At 38.7% G+C, this 24,201-nt stretch overlaps 1 protein-coding gene across 5 annotated transcripts in view; it reads right to left on the bottom strand.

Moving 5' to 3' along the window:
* Positions 1–24,201, bottom strand: part of LOC149200111 (putative prolyl 4-hydroxylase 3) — a 79,948-nt gene that overhangs the window by 16,170 nt on the left and 39,577 nt on the right. For 3 of the 5 annotated variants that reach the window (XR_016253334.1, XM_089399520.1, XM_089399521.1), the window contains exons 3-8: positions 24,090–24,168; positions 23,769–23,866; positions 23,572–23,669; positions 22,775–22,904; positions 22,481–22,668; positions 22,185–22,275 (exon numbers count right to left, since the gene is read on the bottom strand). Coding sequence is in view for 4 of the 5 variants with exons in the window: in XM_089399520.1 (XP_089255646.1) it covers positions 22,202–22,275; positions 22,481–22,668; positions 22,775–22,904; positions 23,572–23,669; positions 23,769–23,866; positions 24,090–24,168 (667 nt within the window). In the remaining variant the exon portion in view is untranslated. The remainder of the gene's footprint in view (positions 1–22,184; positions 22,276–22,480; positions 22,669–22,774; positions 22,905–23,571; positions 23,670–23,768; positions 23,867–24,089; positions 24,169–24,201) is intronic. The other 2 variants (XM_089399522.1, XM_089399523.1) reach the window with 2 other exon arrangements.

Raw genomic sequence — 24,201 nt, 5'->3', positions numbered from 1 at the left:
TGGAAAGGGTAGATGTGTTGCATGCAGAACATTCCAGAGTTACAGGATCAGGTTCGAGAGAAAGCCTTTCTTGTTGAGAGGGAGTGTTGAAAAATGTGCAACAAAAATTGTTAAATTTAGAATGTGCTAAAAATAGATCTGCTAAAAATAGTATGTCTAAAAATAATAGTTTGGCCAGTGAGGTCATTGGCCACATTGGGTGAGAGGTGAAACTGCTAAAAATAGAAAGTTCTAAAAATAGCATTTCTGAGTCCCTTCCTATTTATAGCAGTCCCTAGTCTATCTATAGGAAGTAAAATTAATTTTGGTCTTAACAGCAGTTGGAAATATTAATTAATTAATTCAATTGAGTCAATTAGTTAAGGAAATTCGAATTTGAAATTTTTGTGAGCATTCACATTAGTTGTCCCACTGATTGAGGAATTTATCCTTAATTTCCTCCACTGATTGAGGGAATAAATATGAGTTGTATAATGAGAGAATCAGTTGACTTAGTTCTAACTAGTCAAGTTCAGTTAGATTATTTTAACAAGTTGTTAAAATAATAAAATACAGTTTGTTAATGCTTGCATGCATGTGACAACTATTATTTTAGATAACTGAGGATTCACTCATGGATAACTGTTGCATGTCAGTTCTATTAGAGACCCAGTTGAGATCAGATGAGGGACAGTGTACTATCAGATGCTTGGATATTTCTAGTAAGTATTCCTTGCATGGAGAAGGATCTATTATAGGAGATTGGAGGACTTGTGGCCTATATATTGAGGCCTAGGTAGTCCATGGTTTTCATCTTCTGATTGAAGATCATCAGAGTACAGAGAAAGCAGGATAGCTATTGACCTGATTCCTTTTGTTTGTTGTTGAGGATTTCCACTTGATTGATAATACAGTATTGGGGTTTTATGCTAGTGCTTTCCCCAGTGATATACTCTGTGTTATGTGTGATTGATTCCTTCTTATCAATTATATGTGTTCTTATTGATGTTGCTCATGGTTGATTAAACTTCCGCTAAATTGTTTGTAGAAATAGATCAAGTGTTTTGCTTTAGTACATTGCATTACCAAGTTGATCTACAGATGAGAAAATTTCTACATGGTATCAGAGCTAGCTGATTTGTAGAAAAAGTTCCACATGGTATCAGAGCTAGCTGATTTGTAGAAAAATTCTACAAAATTCTACATGGTATCGGAGCACAGGTGATCAAGCAAGAACAGTATAGTGAAAGGAGATTTCAAAGTTTTGAGTTTTGGGCCGAGAGTTTGCAGAGCAGATTTGAAAATTTCTGTACAAAATTTTCAGAAAAAAATAGTAGATTTGGATTCCTTGCGGAAAAATACCCAAAATCAAAAAAAAAAACGACTGAATCGGAGTTCGGATGAGGGAGATATCGTTGATTTAAAATCAGCTCGTTTTCTAGAAAATCTCGTGATGGCAGGAAAGTGGAAATAGATTGGTGTGCTAGCCAAAAACCTGTATGCACTTGAGGTACAAGATGCATGCAAAGCCTTGAGGAGCAAAGCAAAGATTAGAGACTTGGTGGTTGAGACCGAGGGTATATTACCTCTCAACATGCAGAACTAGAAGAAGTCTCAGACGATTGTGGAGGAGCCACGATTGGTGCAGCAGCTTCAGGAGGTTGTGGAGCAGCCACAACAGGGGAAGCTGAGTGGAGATCGAGTAGAGACATCTATTCATGCAGAGACCTCCAGTAGGGCGAAACATCGAGCCAGGTGGGCAGAGGGATCACATGCAGCCATACCTCCAGGTAGGAGGTGGGGCAATATAGAGTGATCGTCCCAAGGAGGAGGGGCAGAATCCTTGAGGTACCCAACCTCTTGGATGAGACCTTGCTACAGGAGCCCCGATGTGGAGTAGCAAGAACTGACTGATTGAGTAGAGACAGAAGCGGATGGAGCGACAGAGAGAGCGATAGTGCAGGGAATCTTAGGACAGCGCATAGCTAACAGGCTGCAGCAATGCGAGAGGCACAAGTGTTTTCCACAGTAATAGGTGGCACAGAGAGGTGTGCAATGGTGCGCAATGCATGGAGATGTTGCAGTAGCGTAGATGTCAGAGAGGGAGCACTAGTCAGCAGCAGGTAGAGCTTCAGCATCAGAGTATGTTCTTAGCCCAATAGAGTGGTCAGTTGGGAGTGTTTTTGTTCCAAGTGTTGTTGGAGCAAATGGACCGAGTAGATGTGTTGCATGCAAAACATTCCAGAGTTACAGGATCGGGTTCAAGAGAAAGCCTTTCTTGTTGAGAGGGAGTGTTGAAAAATGTGCAACAAAAAATGTTAAATTTAGAATGTGCTAAAAATAGACCTGCTAAAAATAGCATGTCTAAAAATAATAGTTTGGCCAATGAGGTCATTGGCCACATTGGGTGAGAAGTGAAACTGCTAAAAATAGAAAGTTCTAAAAATAGCATTTTTGGGTCCCTTCCTAATTATAGCAATCCCTAGTCTATCTATAGGAAGTAAAATTAATTTGGTCTTAACAGCAGTTGGAAATATTAATTAATTAATTCAGTTGAGTTAATTAGTTAAGGAAATTCGATTTGAAGTCTTTGTGAGCATGCACATGAGTTGTCCCACTGATTGAGGAATTTATCCTTAATTTCCTCCACTGATTGAGGGAATAAATATGAGTTCTATAATGAGAGAATCAGTTGACTTAGTTCTAACTAGTCAAGTCCAGTTAGATTATTTTAACAAGTCGTTAAAATAATAAAATATAGTTTGTTAATGCTTGCATGCATGTGACAACTATTATTTTAGATAACTAAAGATTCACTCATGGATAACTGTTGCATGTCAGTTCTATCAGAGACCCAGTTGAGATCAGATGAGGGACAATGTACTATCAGATGCTTGGATATTTCTAGTAAGTATTCCTTGCATGGAGAAGGATCTATTATAGGAGATTGGAGGACTTGTGGCCTATATATTGAGGCCTAGGTAGTCCATGATATTCATCTTCTGATTGAAGATTATCAGAGTACAAAGAGAGCAGGATAGCTATTGACCTGATTCTTTTTGTATGTTGTTGAGGATTTCCACTTGATTGATAATACAGTGTTGGGGTTTTATGCTGGTGCTTTCCCCAGTGATATATTCTGTGTTATGTGTGATTGATTCCTTCTTATCAGTTATATGTGTTCTTATTGATGTTGCTCATGGTTGATTAAGCTTCCACTAAATTGTTTGTAGAAGTAGATCAAGTGTTTTGCTTTAGTACATTGCACTACCAGGTTGATCTAAAGGTGAAAAAATTTCTACATGGTATCAGAGCTAGCTGATTTGTAGAAAAAGTTCCACATGGTATCAGAGCTAGCTGATTTGTAGAAAAATTCTACAAAATTCTACAGCATGTAGACGGTCAGAGTATCTTGTTGAGGGTAGATTGATTGTCGATGGACTGACACCAAGCCCCAATTTTTTATCTTGTATCAATGGATGTATGAGGGCTATTATCCCTAGTACAGGAGCCCTAGACTGTTGTATTATATGTTGATTAATATAACAAAGTTGGGTTGAAAATTGTAAAAAAAATTCCATATTTTGTGCACTAGTAGATTTACTGTTGTTTATATTCCACTGTGCAAAGTAGTATCGTTGTGATTCTTGGTTTGGTAGCATCAGAGATTCTAAGATTCTATATTAGACCCAAGATTGTGGAAAAACAACATGGTATCAAAGCATATCTAAGCTAATTTGAGGGAGAGTGAATCAGAGTGTGCACAGCGAAGCAACTCAGAGGGAGTTGTAGGTGTCTAGATCATGGAACAGGGGTTCAGCTGAAGACATGGAGATATGGTCTCGATAGACTACATGGTGAGATGGTTTGGGAGTTCTAGTGGATTGGTGGTGAGCCTGGTGAACAACAGTTTGTTGTAGGGCAGATTGTTGATCATGGACTTCTGTTGATTTGCCATGGATGATTGAGACAACTCAAGGATTGCTTTAGCGTGGACAAGATCAGTTTGATCGAGATGGCTTCATGTGATGGACTACAGGTTGGCAGGCTAGAGTCTTCATCGGATCGTGATGTTGCATATCTGAGATTAGAGGGATTTGCACGGGTGTTATTTGATCTAGGAGGATGAGTGCTTGCAGGACTAAGCCAATGGAGATTGTGTAGGCTCAAAGGAAGTCTAGCCTCAGAGGGAGAAACCCTATGGAGGTTTGGGATCTTTAGGTTCAGATGTGATGAGGCAGAGGCACTACTGAGATTGCAAGGTTCATTCTATAGAGTATGTTGCAGTGATGGATGCCAGATGGGCTAGTGTCGTCGGATGATGATGGTTACTTCCTAGTCTTGGAAGTACCTTCCTCGCTAAGAGGGAGTGTTGATTTTTGTAGCTTGGGAGGTACTCCAAGCTTGGAGGATCAAGGGTTTGGAGGAAGGAGCTCCACAAATGGCCTTGTGAGCTTGAAACCCAAGCTTGGGGTCTTGCACCCATCGATGTTGGGGACAAAACTATGGAGATATTTTGACATGTGATGGATGAGGATGATGGTACTCGTCGAGACGAATCCAACGCATCGAAAATCATCTGATTCTGAGTTGTGGTTGAAGAGAAATGAATTTTTGAAGTTAAGATGGGTAAATTTGTCTAGTTAGGCAGGTCGTCTTGAGGTTAAAGTAGTGCCTGAAGAAAAATTCATTGGAGCCACTTGATGCCTATAAATATAGGTCAAGTGTGAGCATTGAGACACATCTATGGTGCAACACATCTAAGAGAAGTGCTTTGTTTTGGCCACAGAAGAGAGGAGCCCAACGAAGTTGAAGGAAGGCATAGTTTATGCCTCCTTCTAGACTGTTTGGGAGTCGAGTTACTACAGGCAGGAGGCTGAGGTCATGGTGGGAAATTTTGGGCAGAAATAAGAAGAAACCTCACAAGTGAACATGACGAGTCTCTTTGGGTAATTACAGGTAGGAAGGGAGGCTTGTTTTGGAGGACGAGTTGGGTATTAGGCCCTCCAAAACAAGACCACATACTCCTATAACAGCTGCAAAGGAAAGGGGGCCTTGGTGAGGGTTTCTAGAGTGTTTTTGTAGGAAGAATGATGCCCTCGACAAGGCCGAGAAAGTGTAGTAGGTAGTCGCACTACAGAAGGACAAACCTGGGTGGTTTGTGGCACAACTTGTGCATGGAATGATGGGTATTCTCTCTGGTTGGTGAGCCACAGACCCTGAGGCTTAAAACAAAGATAGGACTGCCTAGAACAGCAGCACGGTACTATTTGAGGGAGGCTACAGTCTTTAAGAGGACTATTCTAGCTAGAAGAAGGGATGAACATGGTTGTTTGGATGCCCTAACGAGTGATCTAATGCTACAACAGTATGCACAAGTTCTAGGTATGTATTTGATGTGTTAGGTCTAGTTTTGGACCAATTTGGATGGGTCTCCAAGAATAGGACAATTATGGGTTGGTGTGTGCAAGTTATGGCGTGGTATTGTCTCAATATTGTAGGCAACAGATCCTTGGTATTATTGTAGAAAGGGCAAAAGTTGTGGTGACTAGTTGGAGGAGCTAAAACCACCTCAGACATGTCCCTCGGTTGTAGCAAAAGGAGCAGCTTAGAGGCAAGGATCTCGGGTTGATGTGGACTAATATTATCCCTAACCAGATTGTAGACTTTGCAGCAGTGACACATCAACTCATGAGATGGATATAGTGTCCTAGAAGAGGCAAATTTGATGGCGCACGTTAGCAGCCATGTGGAAGGGTCTCCATAGGTGTTGGACGCCCTAACTAGGAGCAGATGCTACAGCGAGTATTGATCACTTATGGACTGTTGGAGGGCAGCGTGAGAGTAGACCAAGTGTGGACGTGTATTGGGCATTTATGGTCTGTTGGACAATAGCGTGATAGTGTCCAAGTTGGAGTTCGGTGTGCACCATCTTCATGGACGTAGGTGGTTGCTAGAGTCGCATTTGTATTGCTCAAGGGTTGACGAGCCAGAGGAGCAGTTGAGCAGCCCTAGACTTGTGTGTGCAGAAGGACTTCTACAGCAGATGATGGGCAGTCCTCCTAGCCTGTGTTCATTGTGGGAGATGGACATCTTGCAGTGATAGGTGGCAGCCCTCCATGCCCTATGTTGGTCTTCATTAGAGCAGCGCAGGAAGACCATAGTGGGTTGAAGTCCCTGAGTAGTTGAGGAGCAGCAGTGGGAAAATTGAGAGTTGTTCACAAACGGAGTTTTGAATAACTCGACAGGAGTCTCGATGTGTTGTGCCCTTGATGGACTAAGGCACAACTAGTGAGCAGATTGATAGTCGAGGTTCAATGGCCAGATGGACTTGGAGCATTGATAGAGGCAGGAGCTACAGATCGGGAGCCACAGGACTAGGCAAGTACAGGGTATGACCAAGGCAGCTGTGAGGAGCTCTAAATAAGCTAGATAGTCAGAGTATCTTGTTGAGGGTAGATTGGTTGTCAATGGACTGACACCAAGCCCCAGTTTTGTATCTTGTATCAGTGGATGTATGAGGGCCATTATCCTTGGTACGGGAGCCCTAGATTGTTGTATTATATGTTGATTAATATAACGAAGTTGGGTTGAAAATTGTAAAAAGTTGTCCATATTTTGTGCACTAGTAGATTTACTGTTGTTTATATTCCACTGTGCAAAGTAGTATCGTTGTGATTCTTGGTTTGGTAGCATCAAAGATTCTAAGATTCTATCCTAGACCCAAGATCATGGAAAAACAACATGGAAGACATATAGTGAATTCATGATAGTAGTGGTGCGAAAGATATAACTGTAACTTTATCAATCAAAATATCTGAGCCTGATGGCTGAAGGAGGTTTGTATACATTTAGCTTGGTTGAGCCCTACCACTAGCAAAGAGTGTCTTGGGATGGGCTCATCAATTGTTGGGACCAAGCATAAGGCAAGCCAAGAGAAATTAGGAGAGCAATACCTTGGCTGAGCCCTACCACTCATTGGCCTTCCCGAACCGGATTCGACTGATAGCCCTGAACGCAACTTCCTTCCGAAAATTGATACTTGTTTCGGTGGAGTCCTTTGTGGTTATTCGGTCGTCTGTTATTACTTCCTGCACTCTTCCAATCAAAGTCATAGTGTACTTGGTCGAACTGATCAGTATCTCTCAATTTCAATGACTAATAATAGATAATAGTATAGAGAAAGCAGGTCTACTGGTCATGAGAGTTAGACAAAAAGAAGCCCCGACTCCCTGCGATGGGTAACCGTGCATATTGGGTATTGGGACTACTTACTTGAAGGTTATCAACTAGTTCAAATAGGTCCTTCCAGAAGAAGCCTGGTTAGATGGACCATCCCTGTCGCTAGTTTAAATAGGTCCTTCCAAAAGAAGCCTTGTTAGATGGGCCATACTTGTCCATGCAGAGGAAAGCTAGTTCATCGACATAATCAAATGCTTCAACAACTTGCTAAGTTAGGACATCATCTTTTGGGCAGCAGTGATCGAGCTTCTAATCATTGTATTTGTTCAGATGTTCCTGAACTTGGCGTTACCATCAAATGGAAGCCTGTGTAATGGGCAGATAGGTGGTGTTGAAGCCGAAGTTGGCATTACGGCTGAGTGGGAGATTTTTTCCTGCATTGAAGTCTTGTCCTTGAGATCCTTAGCCATGGAGACTCTGATGTGTCCTTGAGCTCCTTAGCCATGGGGACTCTGATGGGTCCTCCCCATTGAATCCATAGATATCTGCATTATCCCCATTGCTGCTTTTGGGGTTTTGCAGAAATTGTGGGGTTTTGCAAAAATTGTATCAGTTGGGCAACCTCGGCAACGAGATTTTCAAAGACTTTCCATGGAGCATGCAGACCACTTGTTTTCATTTGCATGGGCCACTTGGGGATTCAAGCCACTTGTTTTCACCTACATGAGCCACTTGTTTTTGTTTTCATGCTCACTACTCGTTGATGAGATATAGGGATATATCTGTCTTATTGATATCTTAAACATTAAATGCTTAATAACTAATGCTAGCATTAAGCTAGAATTACCTTTATGTTAGAGAAATGATCTTGAAGTCATGAAATATATCATAAGTATTGCCTCTATTTGCCTCGATATGAGGCCAAATAAGATGGCCAATTGTTTCATTGGATGAGCCGGAATATTCATCCGAATATGAAAAAAAAACTTCGATTAAAAGGTAAAATGACTTGCTTGATTTTCGTGTCCTCTAATAGCACATAAAAAAACGATCATAATAGTCCCTATAGTCCTGAAGGGGCAAGGGCTAATAAACAAGGAAAAGGGGTTAGGTGATGGTGAAAATTAGGAAATATTTCCTTGTTAGAAGGGAGTACTCCATCGAGAGAGAGACCCCATAGCAAAAATTTTGTTTGCTTCGATGGACAAGTTGAAAGCAGATGTGTGCATTCATACTGATTGTTGAGACAATCACTAGAAATGATTTATTTCAACTAGGCCTGTGATATATTTTCTCTCACTTTGTATTCAGATTGATCTCGTTCATTGAGGCCTAACTTAAGAGGATTGGTGAAGTTTAAATGAGATGCAATTTGAGACACCGAAGTTGTCAAACATTGTGGTTTGGAGGTTGAAGATAAGAAAAATAAATTATCCCTTTTTTGGTTAAATTTTTGATGTGTTTTTAAGATCATATTTGTATTGCCCAATGGAGATATTATTGCGTAGTATAAAATAAGAGAAAATGGAAATATTCTATAGGCAATAAGGGATCATTGCCATCAATTTATAACCTTATCCCAATTTATACATAATAATATAAGGGAGAAGCATCCATCATGGAATTCCACTCGAGTATAGGCATGTTATCCAAGAATGGACTAAAACTAATTCTCAATTAAAAAAGCATCCTTTCCTTGAAAGATAGCGAAACTAAGATGATAAGAACCTTGTTGTAGCACTTCAATAAGATAAAAAAAAAATGAATTAATTATCCTTTGCAACAAAGGAACAAAAGGTTGTTGGACCAGATAAGAAAACAAACAACTCCATTTTTTTTTTTAAATTATCATTCAACTTCAAAGGGTCCATAGGTCTTAGAGATTGAACTTGTGCTCTGATACCAAGTGTAGGGACCATCCCTATGATGCCATTTTTTTGAAACCTTGTTGGGTCCTTCGTTTTTTGAAGAAATATGGAAAACAAGCGCGCAGAATAGTCGCAGAGGACGAATGGATAAAGCCACCAAAAGTAGATCGCCGGAAAATTGAGTGCGGTAGTAAACTAAATGTTAGGACCTGAGAAGCCAGAAAAATAGGAAAACACACCAGCGAAAGCAGGAAAGCTGGATTAATTTTGAAAGAATCAAGAGGAAAAGGGAAAAAGGTACCAAGATTTTTTCAAAGTAGACCAAATCAAGGGCGAGATCAAGGAACCTCTGTGAGGACCATATCAAGTGAGTGAGCCTATAAAAGAAGATATAGAGGTACAAATCAGGCATCAATCAATCAATAGATAGAACCTCTAATCCACATGTTTTCCATCCTTGCTGATAATTTCCTATAGGATTCTGCAATATGCGCAGAAGTTTTGATTCATGTATATGGATTGTAATGTCTGATGTAATGTGATTTGATCTAAGAAGATCATGCAAGTCTGTCTGGATCCTCAATGTAATGGTTGGGCTATATTAATAATAAGAGGAGTTCTGGGAAAATATTGTGTTACATGGTTCAATGTTTGCATGGCCCCTTTTAAAATTTCTTGTCTCTTTTAAGTATATGATGTCTCTGTCTTTCCTTTTATGAATGTAAGTCTCGACAATGATTTAGTTGTGTGGGATAATAAGATGATTAATGATGCAAATGATAGCATGACAGACTTAGTTTTCCGCCATTGATCTAAATCCCTTATTTATTCCACTAGTTTTGGCTCGCCTTGGGTGAGATGCTCCTTTTGCACAAAGGGAGTGAAAATGCCAGCGAAAATCTAGACTACGATGACCTCCTTTGTTGGAAAACTTAGGCCGAACCCTGGGACTTCACTACTCTAAATTTTTCGCCAACAAATGGTTACGTTGTTGGGACCCTAAACTTTTAGAAGGGATCTAGATCATGGTATCTAGAATTTTTGGTAGAGGTATTTAGGATTAGTGGCATGAGAAGGTTGACCATTTTATTCTACAACAGGCTCAACTAAGGCAGAAGAATCTAGATTGGGTTAGAGAAGATATTTTGCACGTTGAACCTGCTTATGACCAATACAAAATCTTTTGGTGTGAGTTTCCTGAGAAGTTACAAAACCGGTTAAGGTGGTTGGAAATTAAAGCAGAAGCTGGAAATTGCCCTAGGCTTCATAGAGATTGGCTGACTACTAATTTGGTTGAACTCCACAGCGTAGACACAAACCTAACAAGGGTTGTTGATTTTTGGGTAAATGCAACATTAGAAGGCTATATTATTGAGTTTGCGGCCGAAGATCATTAGTCCTTTTCTAGAGCAGAAGCAATATTCAAGTTTGGATTGCGCGAAAGATTGTTGAAAGAGATCCCCCTTTGGATCAAAAGTCTTGATGGTTGAAGAAAATATACTACCGTTCCAAGAAGATCGAATGGCCGCTTAAAACCCTTAGTGTCGGGGGTTGGATCTAGGGGGAGGAATGTTGTGCAGTTGTGGAAAATGAAGGGTTGTTGCGATGGACCAAGAAGAGTTGCGTAAGGCACGAGATTTTAGAGCATTGCGAAGGGCGAGAATAGTTGATGAGTGGAGAGAAAGGAAGTTGTGGGAAATTAGGCATAGAAGAAGAGAGTTACAGAGAATAGGATAAGCAAAGATAAGTTCAGCATCACAAGAGAATAACATGGATAGTCCTAAGTTACGGGGAAAAGGAGAGAATGAGGGACCTCCTTTTGGCGAAATGGGAGACAGCAGCAGAAGTATTGCAAGAATTTTGGTTGGGACCAGTAGACCCCACTCAGAATCAAGAAGATTTCATGCACCCGAGCCATTTGTACAACTGATTATGATGTCTGGTGAGCATACTCTAGTAGACACTGACATGCACTTTGTGATGAGGCAACTGTTCTTTGAAGATGAGTCAGTTCCCGCTCATGACAACTCACAACATAATAGTGTAACTCCTCTCCCTAACCTTCCCTTGGTACTTGTTGACCACTGGAGTGGCACCTGATGATTATATGAAGACTCCATGCCCAAGGATGATCCAGTGGACACTTGTACCATCAAATATCATCAGTCAACAGAGTTTTTTAACTCTACTAGTACTTCTATCTTCTGATCATCTTTCTTGTATCCAAATTCCACACCTTGCGGGGAATTGTAATAAGTGATACTAGTAATCATGAGTTTTTGAGTCTGTAACAAGCCTAGGATGTTGGGACTCGATCAGCAAACGAGTACACCTTGGAGTGTTTTTTTTATCCGGTTAATTACCTTCTTTTTCAGAGGCAGATAATTTTCTGGGTTTTTTCACTCATTTTATACTCCAAAGCCAGGGTGACGGTTTGAAGGTTGAGCCCCTAACACATCTTGATTCTTAATGTTTAAAGTCGATGTATATTACCATACTAGATCACACAAAAAAATTTGTGAAATTTGGCTAGGTGTAAGTAGGAGTTTTTAATAATTAAAAATTTCCTGCAAAACGGGAATTTTTAATTATTTTCTATGTAATGATGTAAATAAGTGGCCTTGGGAAATGTCTGGAGTGTGTGACTACTCGAAATTCATCCTCAGAGACCCAGCATTATTCTAGGACCCACTTTGGGGGTCAAAAAACGACTTATAGTCCCTCAAAAGCCAATTTTCTTAATGTTAGTGGCAAAAATGAGGAAAAAATTAAAAAAAAAAAAAAAATAATTGGAAAATTTTATAAATTTTTCCAAAGTCAAAATAAGTCAAATTTTGACATGGAAATTATGTGGAGAGTCAAAAGTGTTATTTCAGTTACATGGGATCCACCAAAAAGGCGCTAGCTCAATTACAACTCAAGTCAAAGTCAAACTGGGCCAATTGAGTTCATACATATGGCGAAAAGTTCACCTTGATATAATTCAAATGTTATGGATTAAATGTGATGGAATGTAAGTCTGAAGTTTAAACTTTAATAAATTGGGTGGGGATTGGACCCCACCTCAATCATATAGTCTACTTAGGAGGCAATCAAAACAGATTTATGCACATGCCATTAAAGACTCAACGCAAAGGGAAAAGAAGGTTCCACGCAGCAATGGAAACTCCAACATAGCAACATGATATTACACAGCGGATTTTTGAAGAGATATTTACGCTGCCAATCAAGGAGACAACTCCACGTATGGGCAGATTAGGTACACATTGGCAGTCAAAGATCAACACTATAGCAAGGGAAATCAACACATGGTTCAGATTTTGTAATAGCAGATCTAATTGCTATTATTTTGGGAGGATATCTCCACACAACTTCACATCCTTTACACTTGTATGCACAGTGCCTACCTTAGCCTCTACGTAACAGCTAGTTCAAACCACACGCATATTTGGAAGGGGTTGTGTTATTTCAGTTAGTGGGGGACATGTGTCAGAGTTTGTCCCCCAACAAAATCAGTCAAGAGATACATGTTGCTGAGTTCATACGCAGAGTCAGCTTGACATCGTATTTTTTGGGGATTTCATTGGAGTTTACAGCAGTTAACTAAGGAGTTGTCTCCCCATTCCACCAGCACTTATACACATGGCAGCAGTGAGGATGTAAGCACAGGCCAGCAGAGGGTATTCACAACATTTTGATTTCTGCACTTCACAGTCACATTGCCACTTGAAATTTGACTTGGTCTTTGGGATTGTCATCAAGCTACACTTATCACTTGGTTTCTCCATTGGGATCATCTCCCATTTTCTTATTTATGAGTCTTGAGCTCTCATTTTTGTATCTTTAGAACAAGTTGTGGGACTTGCGAAGACTCTGCTAAATTTTGTATTCATCTTTCGTATAATAAAAGAGACTTTGGGGTACTATTGTGTTGGTGTTCTCCTTCCACTTTTTGAGGTGATGTTATTTCAATTTTGTGCTTTACATTCTACATGTATGTTGGATTATGCTAGTTATCATTTTGCCAGTTGTTTGGATTAACATATGCAAGCTATTTTGTATGGTTTTTGGGTTAGAGAAATACTCTAGGAAGAGGTGCACTAGAAGATTTTTGGTGAAATCTCTAGCCTTCTCCTCCATTGTATAATCTAATCCCTTATGATTGCTGACATCTTTTTCCAAGTGTGTAGAGATTTTTAGATTTGGTTGAAGGATTTACTTGGGCGTGGGGTAGCTCTCCAATAGACGAACTAACTCCCAAGATCATGAATAGAAAAACTTAATTGGTTTGCCTCAAGGATCTCATCAAACGATTTTGAAAGAGGGAGTTTCCTTTCCTCTAGCTTATTAAGATCAAATAAATTTAAATTAAATATTTTTATTGATCAATATCTTGTGCTTTCAAGGATTTTATTTGCTACCTAGAGCATTGTTTTAACTAGACAAGTATGGAGTTATACTTGCATGTCTTGATCTAGTTCTTGTACACTAATTGTAGATTATCATTTTGACTATTTCATGTCATCTTTGTCTCCATTTCAGGATTGTTTTGCTTTCAATTTTTGAAGCATTCTACTTTTGTTTTAAGCAAAATACAATTTCATTTCTTAAAGAGAAAATACTTGGAAGGCACTGGTTGTTTATATATTTCACGCTTATCTTATGATGGTTATTGCTCATATCAGTTTTTTGCTTATAAATCTTAAAGAAATAATCTATTTAACTCTAACAATTCTCCTAGAAACTCACATCTCTTTTTTAACTTAACTTTTCATTAGGGACCACCCCCCTTAGCTAACCTAGGAGATAGCTTAAACGGAGAGAGAAGGGATTCAGTGTGACAGTCCCTTCTCTGAGTTCCTTGCCACGAACCACACCTTGTGGGGCTGAAGGCTTTTCTCACTGACTTGTAATACTCATAAACTTGAAAGCAGGAAGCATAAAAATTTGATTTGTACTTACCTGAACTGCTAGCTGATCCTGTGAAGCTGTCGATACTGTTGTTGTTTTGTTCTGCTGCTGTTTGCTCCAATTACTGCTCCAATTACCCAGGGAGACCAATTCCACCCAACCTGATTGAGCAGAGGCTGGCTGCTCAATCCAGCAAGCTTCTCACAGAAGCCCACTGTCCCCCGTGCCCAGAACCTCAGTCGGATTAAAGCTCTTCCAATGTCAGACCTCTCTCCCTGCTGAATTCCCTCTCTGGCTTCACTGCTAAATTCCTCCTCTGCTTTCTCCTCCGTTCCTTTCTCCCCCCCCCATTCTCGGTTCATAATTCCGGTTTTAACCACGACCTGGCGGTGGCCGCCCTCCCGCATGCAACCACCGCCTTCCCCTGTCCCGACACGCCTTCTACGCATACGGCTCTCTCTCCCTGCTGTCATATGCGCTCTGATATGTATCTTATGGCAATTAAACGTCCCCCTTGAATAAGGGTCCTTGATTTATATAATTTAGTTTCATAAAGTTAACTTATATTTTACAAAGTTTCATTTATAATTATATGTTATAAAGTTAATTTATATATTTTGTAAAATTTAATATATATATATTTTATAAAATTTAGAATTATATTTTATAAAGTTTAATAAATTTATATTTATAAAACTTAAATAAATTTATTATTTAAAATTCATCACATTTGTTTTATTATAAAGTTTGAAACTTTATATAGTGGATTAGTTTAGATGGGCCGTTACATACACTCCCCCTTAGAAAAACTTCGTCCCGAAGTTGGAATTTTAAGTTTATGATTTTGATGGATGACTTTTACCCTATCCAAGTTCCCAAGCTATTCTAAAATCATCCTATCCTTCCTAATCTCCTCCGCTCCCATCCTATCCGTCCTCTACTGGAGTATGCCATGGCGTCAGTTTTACTGACCTAACCATTCATAAACTCTAAGGTGGCAGCGTCGATTATACCGACCTCATTCCCAGTAGGCATCCGGCAGTCATCATCACACGTCTAGGGGAGCGTGATTCACACAGTCCTCCCATGACCCCAGGGTTCGGAGGATAAACGGTGGGCAACACCTCCACCCCTCCTAGTAGAATTTAGGATTAATACCCTTTCATAGAATCACTTGGAGCTTTAATTGTTCTGAGGTTCTGTCATCACGTGGTCATCCCGGTAACTGTCTATTACCTGCGATCATACACTTATCCATGCATCCATAAAACGTGCATCAGCATATTCAAGATAACTCACATATTATTCCCTTATTAATTCATTTATGATACTACAGTACAGCATATTTTTCCATATTCCATGCATGTCTTTTGACTTTCATCTAGAATGTATTCACTTCCTGATTTATATCCTATTGATCATATTGACATGTATAAATAAATCAGATCTATAATATCTTAATTTCTATCAGAAGAAAAATCATTCAACTGTCTTAACTTTACTTCGACAACTATAATTTAGTAAAATGAACCATATATATTGTTTTGGTATCCATGTACCAGCAGGAATTAAACATATATTATTCTGATATCCATGTACCAGCAAAAATTAAACATATATTATGCCACAAAATTTCATGTTTATCCATAATCATTCAAAATGTTTTTGAGTCTCTGATTGTAGTGAAGTAAATATATACTAAACATAGTGTAAGGTTCTTCAAAATGGACATAAATTAGGGTATCTCTGGCATATGTCCTCCGTATTTTCCCAAGTTGCTGATCCAGGACTATACTTGTCCCAATGGACCCTAACTTGGTCCACCGGGCGGTTCCTCAGCTGTCGAACTCTACGTTCCAGTATACGTAACGGTTCGACCGTTACGATTCCCTTGATCCATACCTGAAGATCCCGCTATAGTAGGTTGATGCGCTTCTTGGTCGTTGCTGATTACTACATGAATTCTATGATTATCTTGATTGTTTGATATTGGTCCCTCTCCAGTCCTATGCGACATATTCGACGAAGCTTCAGGACAATCCCATTGAAAATGCGGTCCCCCACATCCCCAACAATTTAGCGGCATTGATCCTTTTGACTCAGGACGTGAATTTCTAGAGAACGAGCTTCGTCCTCTCATGCTGATTTCTCTCGAATTTCTACCTCTGCTGGCAGTCCCTTGAGATGACCATGACCTAGCGTTCGATGATTCCGAGGCTATAGTGTTTACTGCCATGGGAGCTCTTGTTACAATATTTCTAGAGGTAGACCTGTTATCGTAAGGTGGCCTTGAGCTACCTCCGTTGATAAAGTTTCGAGGAGTCTTTCCAGGAAATCCTGATTGTAAAGGTTCTGCTAGCCCTATCTCTTTTCTGATTCCAAGGTGCTCTTCTGCATAACGACCACACTCAACCGCCTCGGCTACTGATGACGGTTTCCACATGCTTACCAAGGCTCTAATGCGAGGATTTAACCCAAATATGAAGCGTTCAGCTTGACGTTCATCAGAATCTAAGTAGTGAATGTATTTTACCAGCTCCATAAACCTTATTTCGTACTCTTCCACCGTTTTATTTCCCTGAATTAATGTATGAAAGGCTCTCGCTTGCTGTTGTTGAAAGTATGGAGGTAAATACTTTGCGCGGAACCTTCCCTCAAATAGTTCCCAAGGAACATTATCCGATGTAAGGTGCAGCTGCTTCTCCAGATTTCCCCACCAAATTAAGGCACTCTCCTTTAATTGAAACACGGCAATTTTTGTTTTTGCCGAAGGCGAATATTCTCTTAACCTAAAGCATCGGTTCATTCCTTCCAACCATGCTTCAGCGCGTTCACCTGCTCGACCTCCTGAAAATTCTGGGAGTCTAATTTTCTGAAGCTCTCTAGAGATGTCTTCTCTCGATCTTCTGGCCTCCAAATTATTTGGTTCCGCTGAACTGGTGGCTACATGCTGAAATTCCTCTTTGGTTTTAGCCTTAGCTGATTCCTTTAATGTCTCCAATAAGGCTTCCAAAGAGTTCATTATCACAGTCAACTCTGGCGCTGGAGTGTTTGATGTTGACAGTGGTCTTGGTGGTGATGAAGGTGATGGGGATGATGATGGCGACGGTGGCGGCATTAATGGCGATGATGCTGCCTGGTCACGTCGTCATCGCTCATACGTCCTTACCATTGTAATGGTTCCTGAACACACATAATAAAATTCCGTCAAATTTTGAGGTGGATAACCGAATTTTAACACACAATTTTCTTTTGCAACATCACATTCCTAAACGGGTATAGTTTTGCTATTTATACCCGCTAGGCGGATCTTACTGGTACCGAGGTCAAGGAGGGTGGTCTCGCGACCTCCTTGTCCTAATGCAGGGTATTCTATCCTAATATGAATAATGCAGAAGTAAGGTTATTAGCTCCAAAGGTAAGACATCTAAGGTTTATTTACCTAATAACATCTACAAAATGAAAATGTTAGATGTCTCGTTTACAATGCACATCGGTAACATACCTGTCATACCTCAATCTGACTATTACATTTAAGGGGGTCATATATATCTATATCCCGAATATATTACTTGGATATGGGTTAAATCCATAAAAGAAGGGTTGTTTTGTTTCCATTTTAGATTAACCTTTAGCCGTAAAATTTACCATAGACATGTCCTGGTTTATGATTTCGATACTTTAATGGTTGATGCAAAACGCTTTTTGACTGTAATAGGATTTATAGAGGATTCATACACATTTATAATTCTAAAGTAACGAAATCCTTTTATTCACATTCAACACTGATGTACTTAGTAGTCCCAGGAGACTCATTTTATTTCTTCTTTACAAATCTGGAAATCACAGAAGCTCACCATATTCCAGATCTGCCCTAAGAACTAGAAGTCTAGATACACTGTTTTCATACCTAAATCCTAGACTAGAGTTTGAAGCTATAAAACTGCAAGTTGAACCTTCTGACAGCATACTTTAAGACTCAAGAGCAGATTTATATGTGTGTAAAAATCTGTCTGTCAAACAGAGAACCGAACCTTGAGATCGTACCTTCATCACTGATCATTTTTAGCCCATAACACAAGTCATACTTATCATCCCATTTGAATAGGTTGATATATATATATATACTGAGCTAAATGTCATTCAACCCAAGACCCATTTCATAGTACCATCTAGATGCATGCAAGTTGTAACTACGAATATTTTATGACCATGCTATTGACATACTATAAGATGAATTATATTTGTCATCAAGAAAATGTAACCCAATTTATTCAAGTGTCACGCACCAAAGGGTTATTCCATTAGTGTTTGTACCCTTAAGGGATTAGAGCATATATATAATTGTATCAGTTTATTTCATAAAATATTCTCCTAAACGGGGTAGAATTTCTCCGAATGATTTATGGGTCTGGGAGATCTTATGTATTCTAGCCCCTCCACAAAATTTCGGAGCTAGAGCACATCCTATGCTACCCAAAATCAACAATATGCATCCTATGCATGTGGAATAACTTCATCTACCAGACTGTCATGGATAAGATAATTAGAATGAGAGCTTCTATATTTCTCTCATCATAACTTTCTCTTCTAGCTACCTCATCAAGCCTAGTTTCTAACCCAACGGTAACATACCACAACTTTTTAGAGTTAAAGCTTGTCTTTCTTTTGGGCTCCCCGACAGCATAAATTTTCTGATTTAACTTTGGAAATCCATCATTAACATATTCTGTGATTAAGTAAACATTTGATACCTGTATTTGGAAACTACAACCCCACCAACAATGTGGTCAGGTCAAGCCTTTTGGGCGACCATGAAACTACATCAACTTCCCAACCAAAATGTGGCTAAATTGACAACAAACTCCAAAAGTTTCACCAAGCCATTAGTTGTTCTCTTGTATTCAGAGTAAAATGTTTCACGCATCCCCTTGAAAACCTGAGGTTTGGACATGCAATTTTTAACTCCTCTTTATAGTCGTGAGCAAAATGCTTTTTCAAAAGTAGCTCAAACAACAGGAGCCTTTCACAAGCAATTTCAATCAATAAGCCTTACACAGGAAATTCAGTCAACAATAAAATGCCTTAGACAAATAGTTTCAATCATTAAGGCCATCCTTACAAAATTTCAAACAACAAAATCAAGCTTTTCACGTGCAATTTCACAGAACTAGATAATTCCTAAATGCTGCAAACTGATCATTCCATGCAACAATTTGTCAAACCAAATAATACATTAAAAATCATATCAACTTTATTATTGTATCTGGTCATATTGGGATAACATCATTTATTGCCTATCACCGCAAGTTTTGTTACTCAAACTTATTTGTTGACTGTTGCTGATGTGGAAGCATTCATGACAAGTCAAAGTACGAATGTGAACAACACACACCATGGAGAATTCAAACAAGATCAAAAATGAAGCATGGATGTAAGGCAAAGTGAAATAGCATGGGCACAGAAGAGCATGCTTGTGCAAAAACAACTTGGAGCACTGTGGAGTAGCACACAATCAGAGGAAAAAGGCACACTAGAGAGATAGACCAAGTAGATGAAGAAAAGTGCAAAGGATGGATTCAGGCAAGAAGATAAGTCAATAGGATAAGTGTGGAGACAAAATAAAGCATGCAAACGGTGTGGTCCAGACATGAAGAATAGTGCGAGAATGAGCGCATGGATTGGCACCAAGAGAGATGGACAAGGTAGATGAAGGTGCAAAAAGATGGAATTAGGCAATAAGATAAGTCAACATGATAAGTGTGGAGACAAAACCAAGCCTGCAAAACTAGTGCGGTCTGGAGATGAATAGTGCTAGAATGAGCACATGGCTTGGCACTGAGTGGGAACAGCACAAAAGAAAGATGAAATGATATGTGCTAAATGGATGGATTCAAACAATGAGACAAAAAGTATGAAAAGGCAACAAGGAAGACAAAAATCTCAGGACCATTCCCTACACTCCCAAAACGATTCATGTTGCTACCATACCACAGGAGAAGAAATTCGAAATTGCTTGTGGCAAGAAGCTTGAGAAAGCTTAGTAGATAGTAGAATTATTTTTCTTTTCAGTTAACGATATAGATTCAATAAGTTAGAAATATTTGTCTTTATTATGGCCCATTTTGTAAACATTCTATGAAAATTGAAGTTGAAACTGTTGACTGCATATTACAACTCTTTGGTCATGATGCTATGTTTCATTTCATGGTTGATATTATCTACTACAGTTTATTGATGACAAATGTTATATATGTTGAAACTTGAAACTTGAAGATTGATGTTATGATTGATCATTTGATGACAAAGCTATAACTTATAACTACCAGATGCTTGATGTTAATTGAGTACTAAAAGGTTGATGTTAATGATATCATTAATCTACTACCATGATACCATGTGTAATGCCTTCCCCAATTCTCGAGCTATAGGTTCGTCACCGTCTAGGGCATCAAAACTGTCTGAGTCACATCCTTACTTGCCCATGTCTAAGCAAACGTCCGGTAATGAAGAGCAAAACCCAAACTTCAATGATAAAAGTTGACAAAACCCCCGCAAAATATGCCACCACTAAAGAAAGCATTCTGACAGAAGAGGCAGAGAACTCTACTGAACAGTACCAAGGTTGCCCTCTAAAGTCATCATAAGAAGGGGCTTTGTACCTCGGGCCAACATTAGCAATAGCATCAATCGTGGACTGGAAAAATGGATTGTTCCTGACAATGCTAAAGGGAATATCACTCCAAAGAAGACACTTTCCCAACAACTTGTCAGCTTCTTCCTTCCCTTTGTTTAAGTGCTGACCTAATAGATGGTTGTGCACCAGGTGTAGTTCTAGGAACAAAAAATGATGAAGCAACTATGGGGTTGGTTGTAGAAATTGATGCTGAAGAAGAACCAATACCACTCTCACGGTCACCTCCCATCACTCCACCCCTTGCCATTTGACTCTTCAGAGTTGCCTTGGTCAATTTGGTTGTCTCTATATCTTCCAATGATTTGAGGGCTCTATGGATGATCTATGGATTTGTGTTTGTGCAAAGCCCTACTTCATGTCCAAGAATTTGTGCAAGGTGGAATTTCAATCGGTATACTCCCCCTGTCATATGTTGCCCACATAACTTGCAAGTCAAATTTGATCTGTCAAACCCTCCATCAAGTTCACCAAATTCCCACATAGGGTCCAATTTCCTTGGCATGTTTGTAACTTTGTTGAACTCTTGAGTTTTAATGTAAGATTGAAGTTTGAACCTAGGGCACAAGAAGAATTTCAAGTTAAACAAATGAAATTAAAATTTAACACACAACATTTTGAATTTTTGACCAAAAAAAAACCTCAACTGAATGCAACAATAATGGGAAAAAAAACATTCAAACCCAAGAAAAAATCATGGAAAAAAGTTAGGGCACAAGAAAAATTTAAACGAATAAAACTAACAATCAAGATTTGAATTTTTTATCCAAAAAAAACCCTCTCCACTAAATGCAACAAAAATGGCAAAAAAAATAAAAAACACATTCAAATCCATGCAAAAATAATGGAAAATATATGGGTGACTGAAACCAAAGAAAAAAAATGATAAAACAAAAAAGATAGGGCCAAATTTGATGCCCATAGCTGAAAACTATGCCATGTTGAAGAAACTTGTCCAAACTTGAAATTTTTTTGCTAGGGATGCTAAATTCCTTCATTTTTCTCCTCTCTTGCCCTTGTATATGAGTTCTCCTCCTCCTTAGTTGTCACCCTTGCCCTCTATTTGCAAAATGAATAAAAAAAACCGAAATTGCCTTTTAAAAATTCGTCATTTCTACAGCCGGTGATTTTGATCAAATCGCGATTTTTTCAAATTGAAAAATCACCAATTTAATTGGGTAATTAAATCGGCCCAGCGAAAAAAACACATTTTAATTGTGATTTTCGCAACACTGCTATGGATTCATGCTTATCTTAAAGTGCAGAAACTTTGGTGAATCTTCCTAATTATTAAAATGCCAACTTTAGAATGTTTGGCTTTATTCTTGTAAAAATACTTAAATTCTGAAGGATTTTATATAGGTGGAAGAAAATATGGAAAATTAGCCCAATGGTGAAATTTAGCCATTAAATTCTCTTTGTTAATCTCTTGAATTCGCTACTCATCTCTTCCCATCTCTATAACATTTAGCAAGAAGGTTTCATGTGCACAAAGAAGGAGCAAACAAACAGAGGAAGGAGAATGAACTTCTGAAACACATGAAAATTACCTCGATGTGATCATTAATCAAATATTGTACTTATTAACACGCATCCATTTTGTAGCTGACCACTTATCACCCTGAATTACAGGACAACTACCTGGCAGAAAAACAACAATGTATAAACTTAAAAGCTTAAATTACATTTAGAGGCAAAATAGAATAGTGTAAGACAGTGCGTTAGGTTGATCCTTAAAGAAACATATACTCCCAAAAACGTGTGCCTTGACAAAATGATATTCACATGCAACTATCTTTGGCTGGATTAATATTTAGATGTTAGAAATATAGACAGAAATACTAACCATGAAGACTCAATGGATCCAAAGTAGCATTGGGTTTCATGCTCCAAAAGAGCAAAGCATCTCCCATTCTCGGCCTCACCGATAAGCCAGATCTTCCACATTTAGATAACTCGTTCCACCATGGAACACTACTGCTCTCTACTTTAACTCCTGGAAAAACAGTCTCTCCTCCTTTCTCCACATCTGAACTGCAGTGAATGAGTTTCTCAATTAAATCACAAAAACAACTATAAGAGTATGATGCCAATACAAAACATCTTGATTGTATCATAAATTAGTAAATAAAGAACATACAGGTACATCAGTATAGTAGCTATACGCTGCCCACCATTCTTAGTATTCAATTGATCAAAGAAAAAATCAGTATGTGGCCCATATTTCTGCCCAATAGCATAGTGAAGAATTTGAATACCTTCTCCATGTTCTGTTACCAATTGCAGAGATAAAACAGTTACTTTTGGCTGTTAAATTATATTTTCAGAATATCCATTCTCACATCATTCGTTTCTGGCTTGTACACAATTATTGAAAACCAGACGTTATGGCTTATGTTGTAATGAGATAAGCATAAGACAATGATCAACAAGACATTCCCATCAAGTGCAGCCTTTCAGCTTCTAGCAGACTTGAACCTCTGCCAAAACCATGCTGACAAACATAAGAGGAAAGAAATCCCTACAATCTCTATTTCAAGAGTACAATGATCCATTGTACTAATGACTTCGGATAAAAGGGATTGCAATTCATAATTCATAAAAAGTAACTACAGATTAAGATGTAAAAGACAGTGGACACTCATATAGAGATATAAGATCTATCAATCAGATGTCATACCCATAATAGCAGAATGCCACAATTGCAATTCACACATCATCAAAAATAACTACAGATTGGATGTAAAAGACAGTGGACACCCATAAAGAGATAAAAGAGCTATCAATCAAATATCATACCATGAATACAAGAATGCAAATAGGAGAATGGATAAGCTATGGGACGATGAACTGGAAGAGAAACATGACACAATGACTGAGAAAAATAATTGTGAAACATGATTCCCAATTAAAGAGGAATGAATATAGATTGCATACCTTCAGGTATAAATGCAAAAGCTGCAATTCTTTGTTCAATCCTACTTACAATATTATCTTGTCCACGCCTTAGGAAGGCACTGAAGCTTGTGCGAAAGCTGCAATAGAACATAAGGTGTCAAATACACCAGATTGATATGCTATAAAGAAGTAATGTCAATATCAAAAGCTCAGAAAGTCCAAAAATACAGATAAACCTGCTCTCTATTCTTCTTCCTGTCCTGCTATCCACAACAGTTGATTTTTCCATGTGTGGTCTGGCAATATTAATTAAATACTCACATTCATCCTTTGCCTGCATAAAGGTCATTAATCAATAATTTGAAGAATGCTAGAACTCAAGACCAACTATCTGTGGATATCAGTACTGAAGACATGAAAATTAATTCAACCATTCTTGGTATTAAAAATACCAGAAAATGCCTGCATATGTGTTTCCATAATGAAAAAAGTTAACTAAATTAGGGTGCGTACTCAGAAATGTGTCAAAAATATTTTCCATTAATTTGTATACTAACCAAAAAATTGTGATATAGAAAAACTCGTGGCTCCCACGACAGAACCTCCACCTGGTGCTTTGTTTTGACATGTCCATAACTAATATTTCAAACCAAACAGTTTGGTCAGCCA

This window comes from Pinus tabuliformis, chromosome 2_1 (genome assembly GCF_031772625.1).
Source record: "Pinus tabuliformis cultivar Carrire ecotype Pingquan chromosome 2_1, CPIR1, whole genome shotgun sequence".
Lineage (NCBI taxonomy): Eukaryota > Viridiplantae > Streptophyta > Pinopsida > Pinales > Pinaceae > Pinus > Pinus tabuliformis.
Note: the sequence above shows the minus strand (reverse complement) of the source record. Positions and strands in the feature narration are given on the sequence as shown.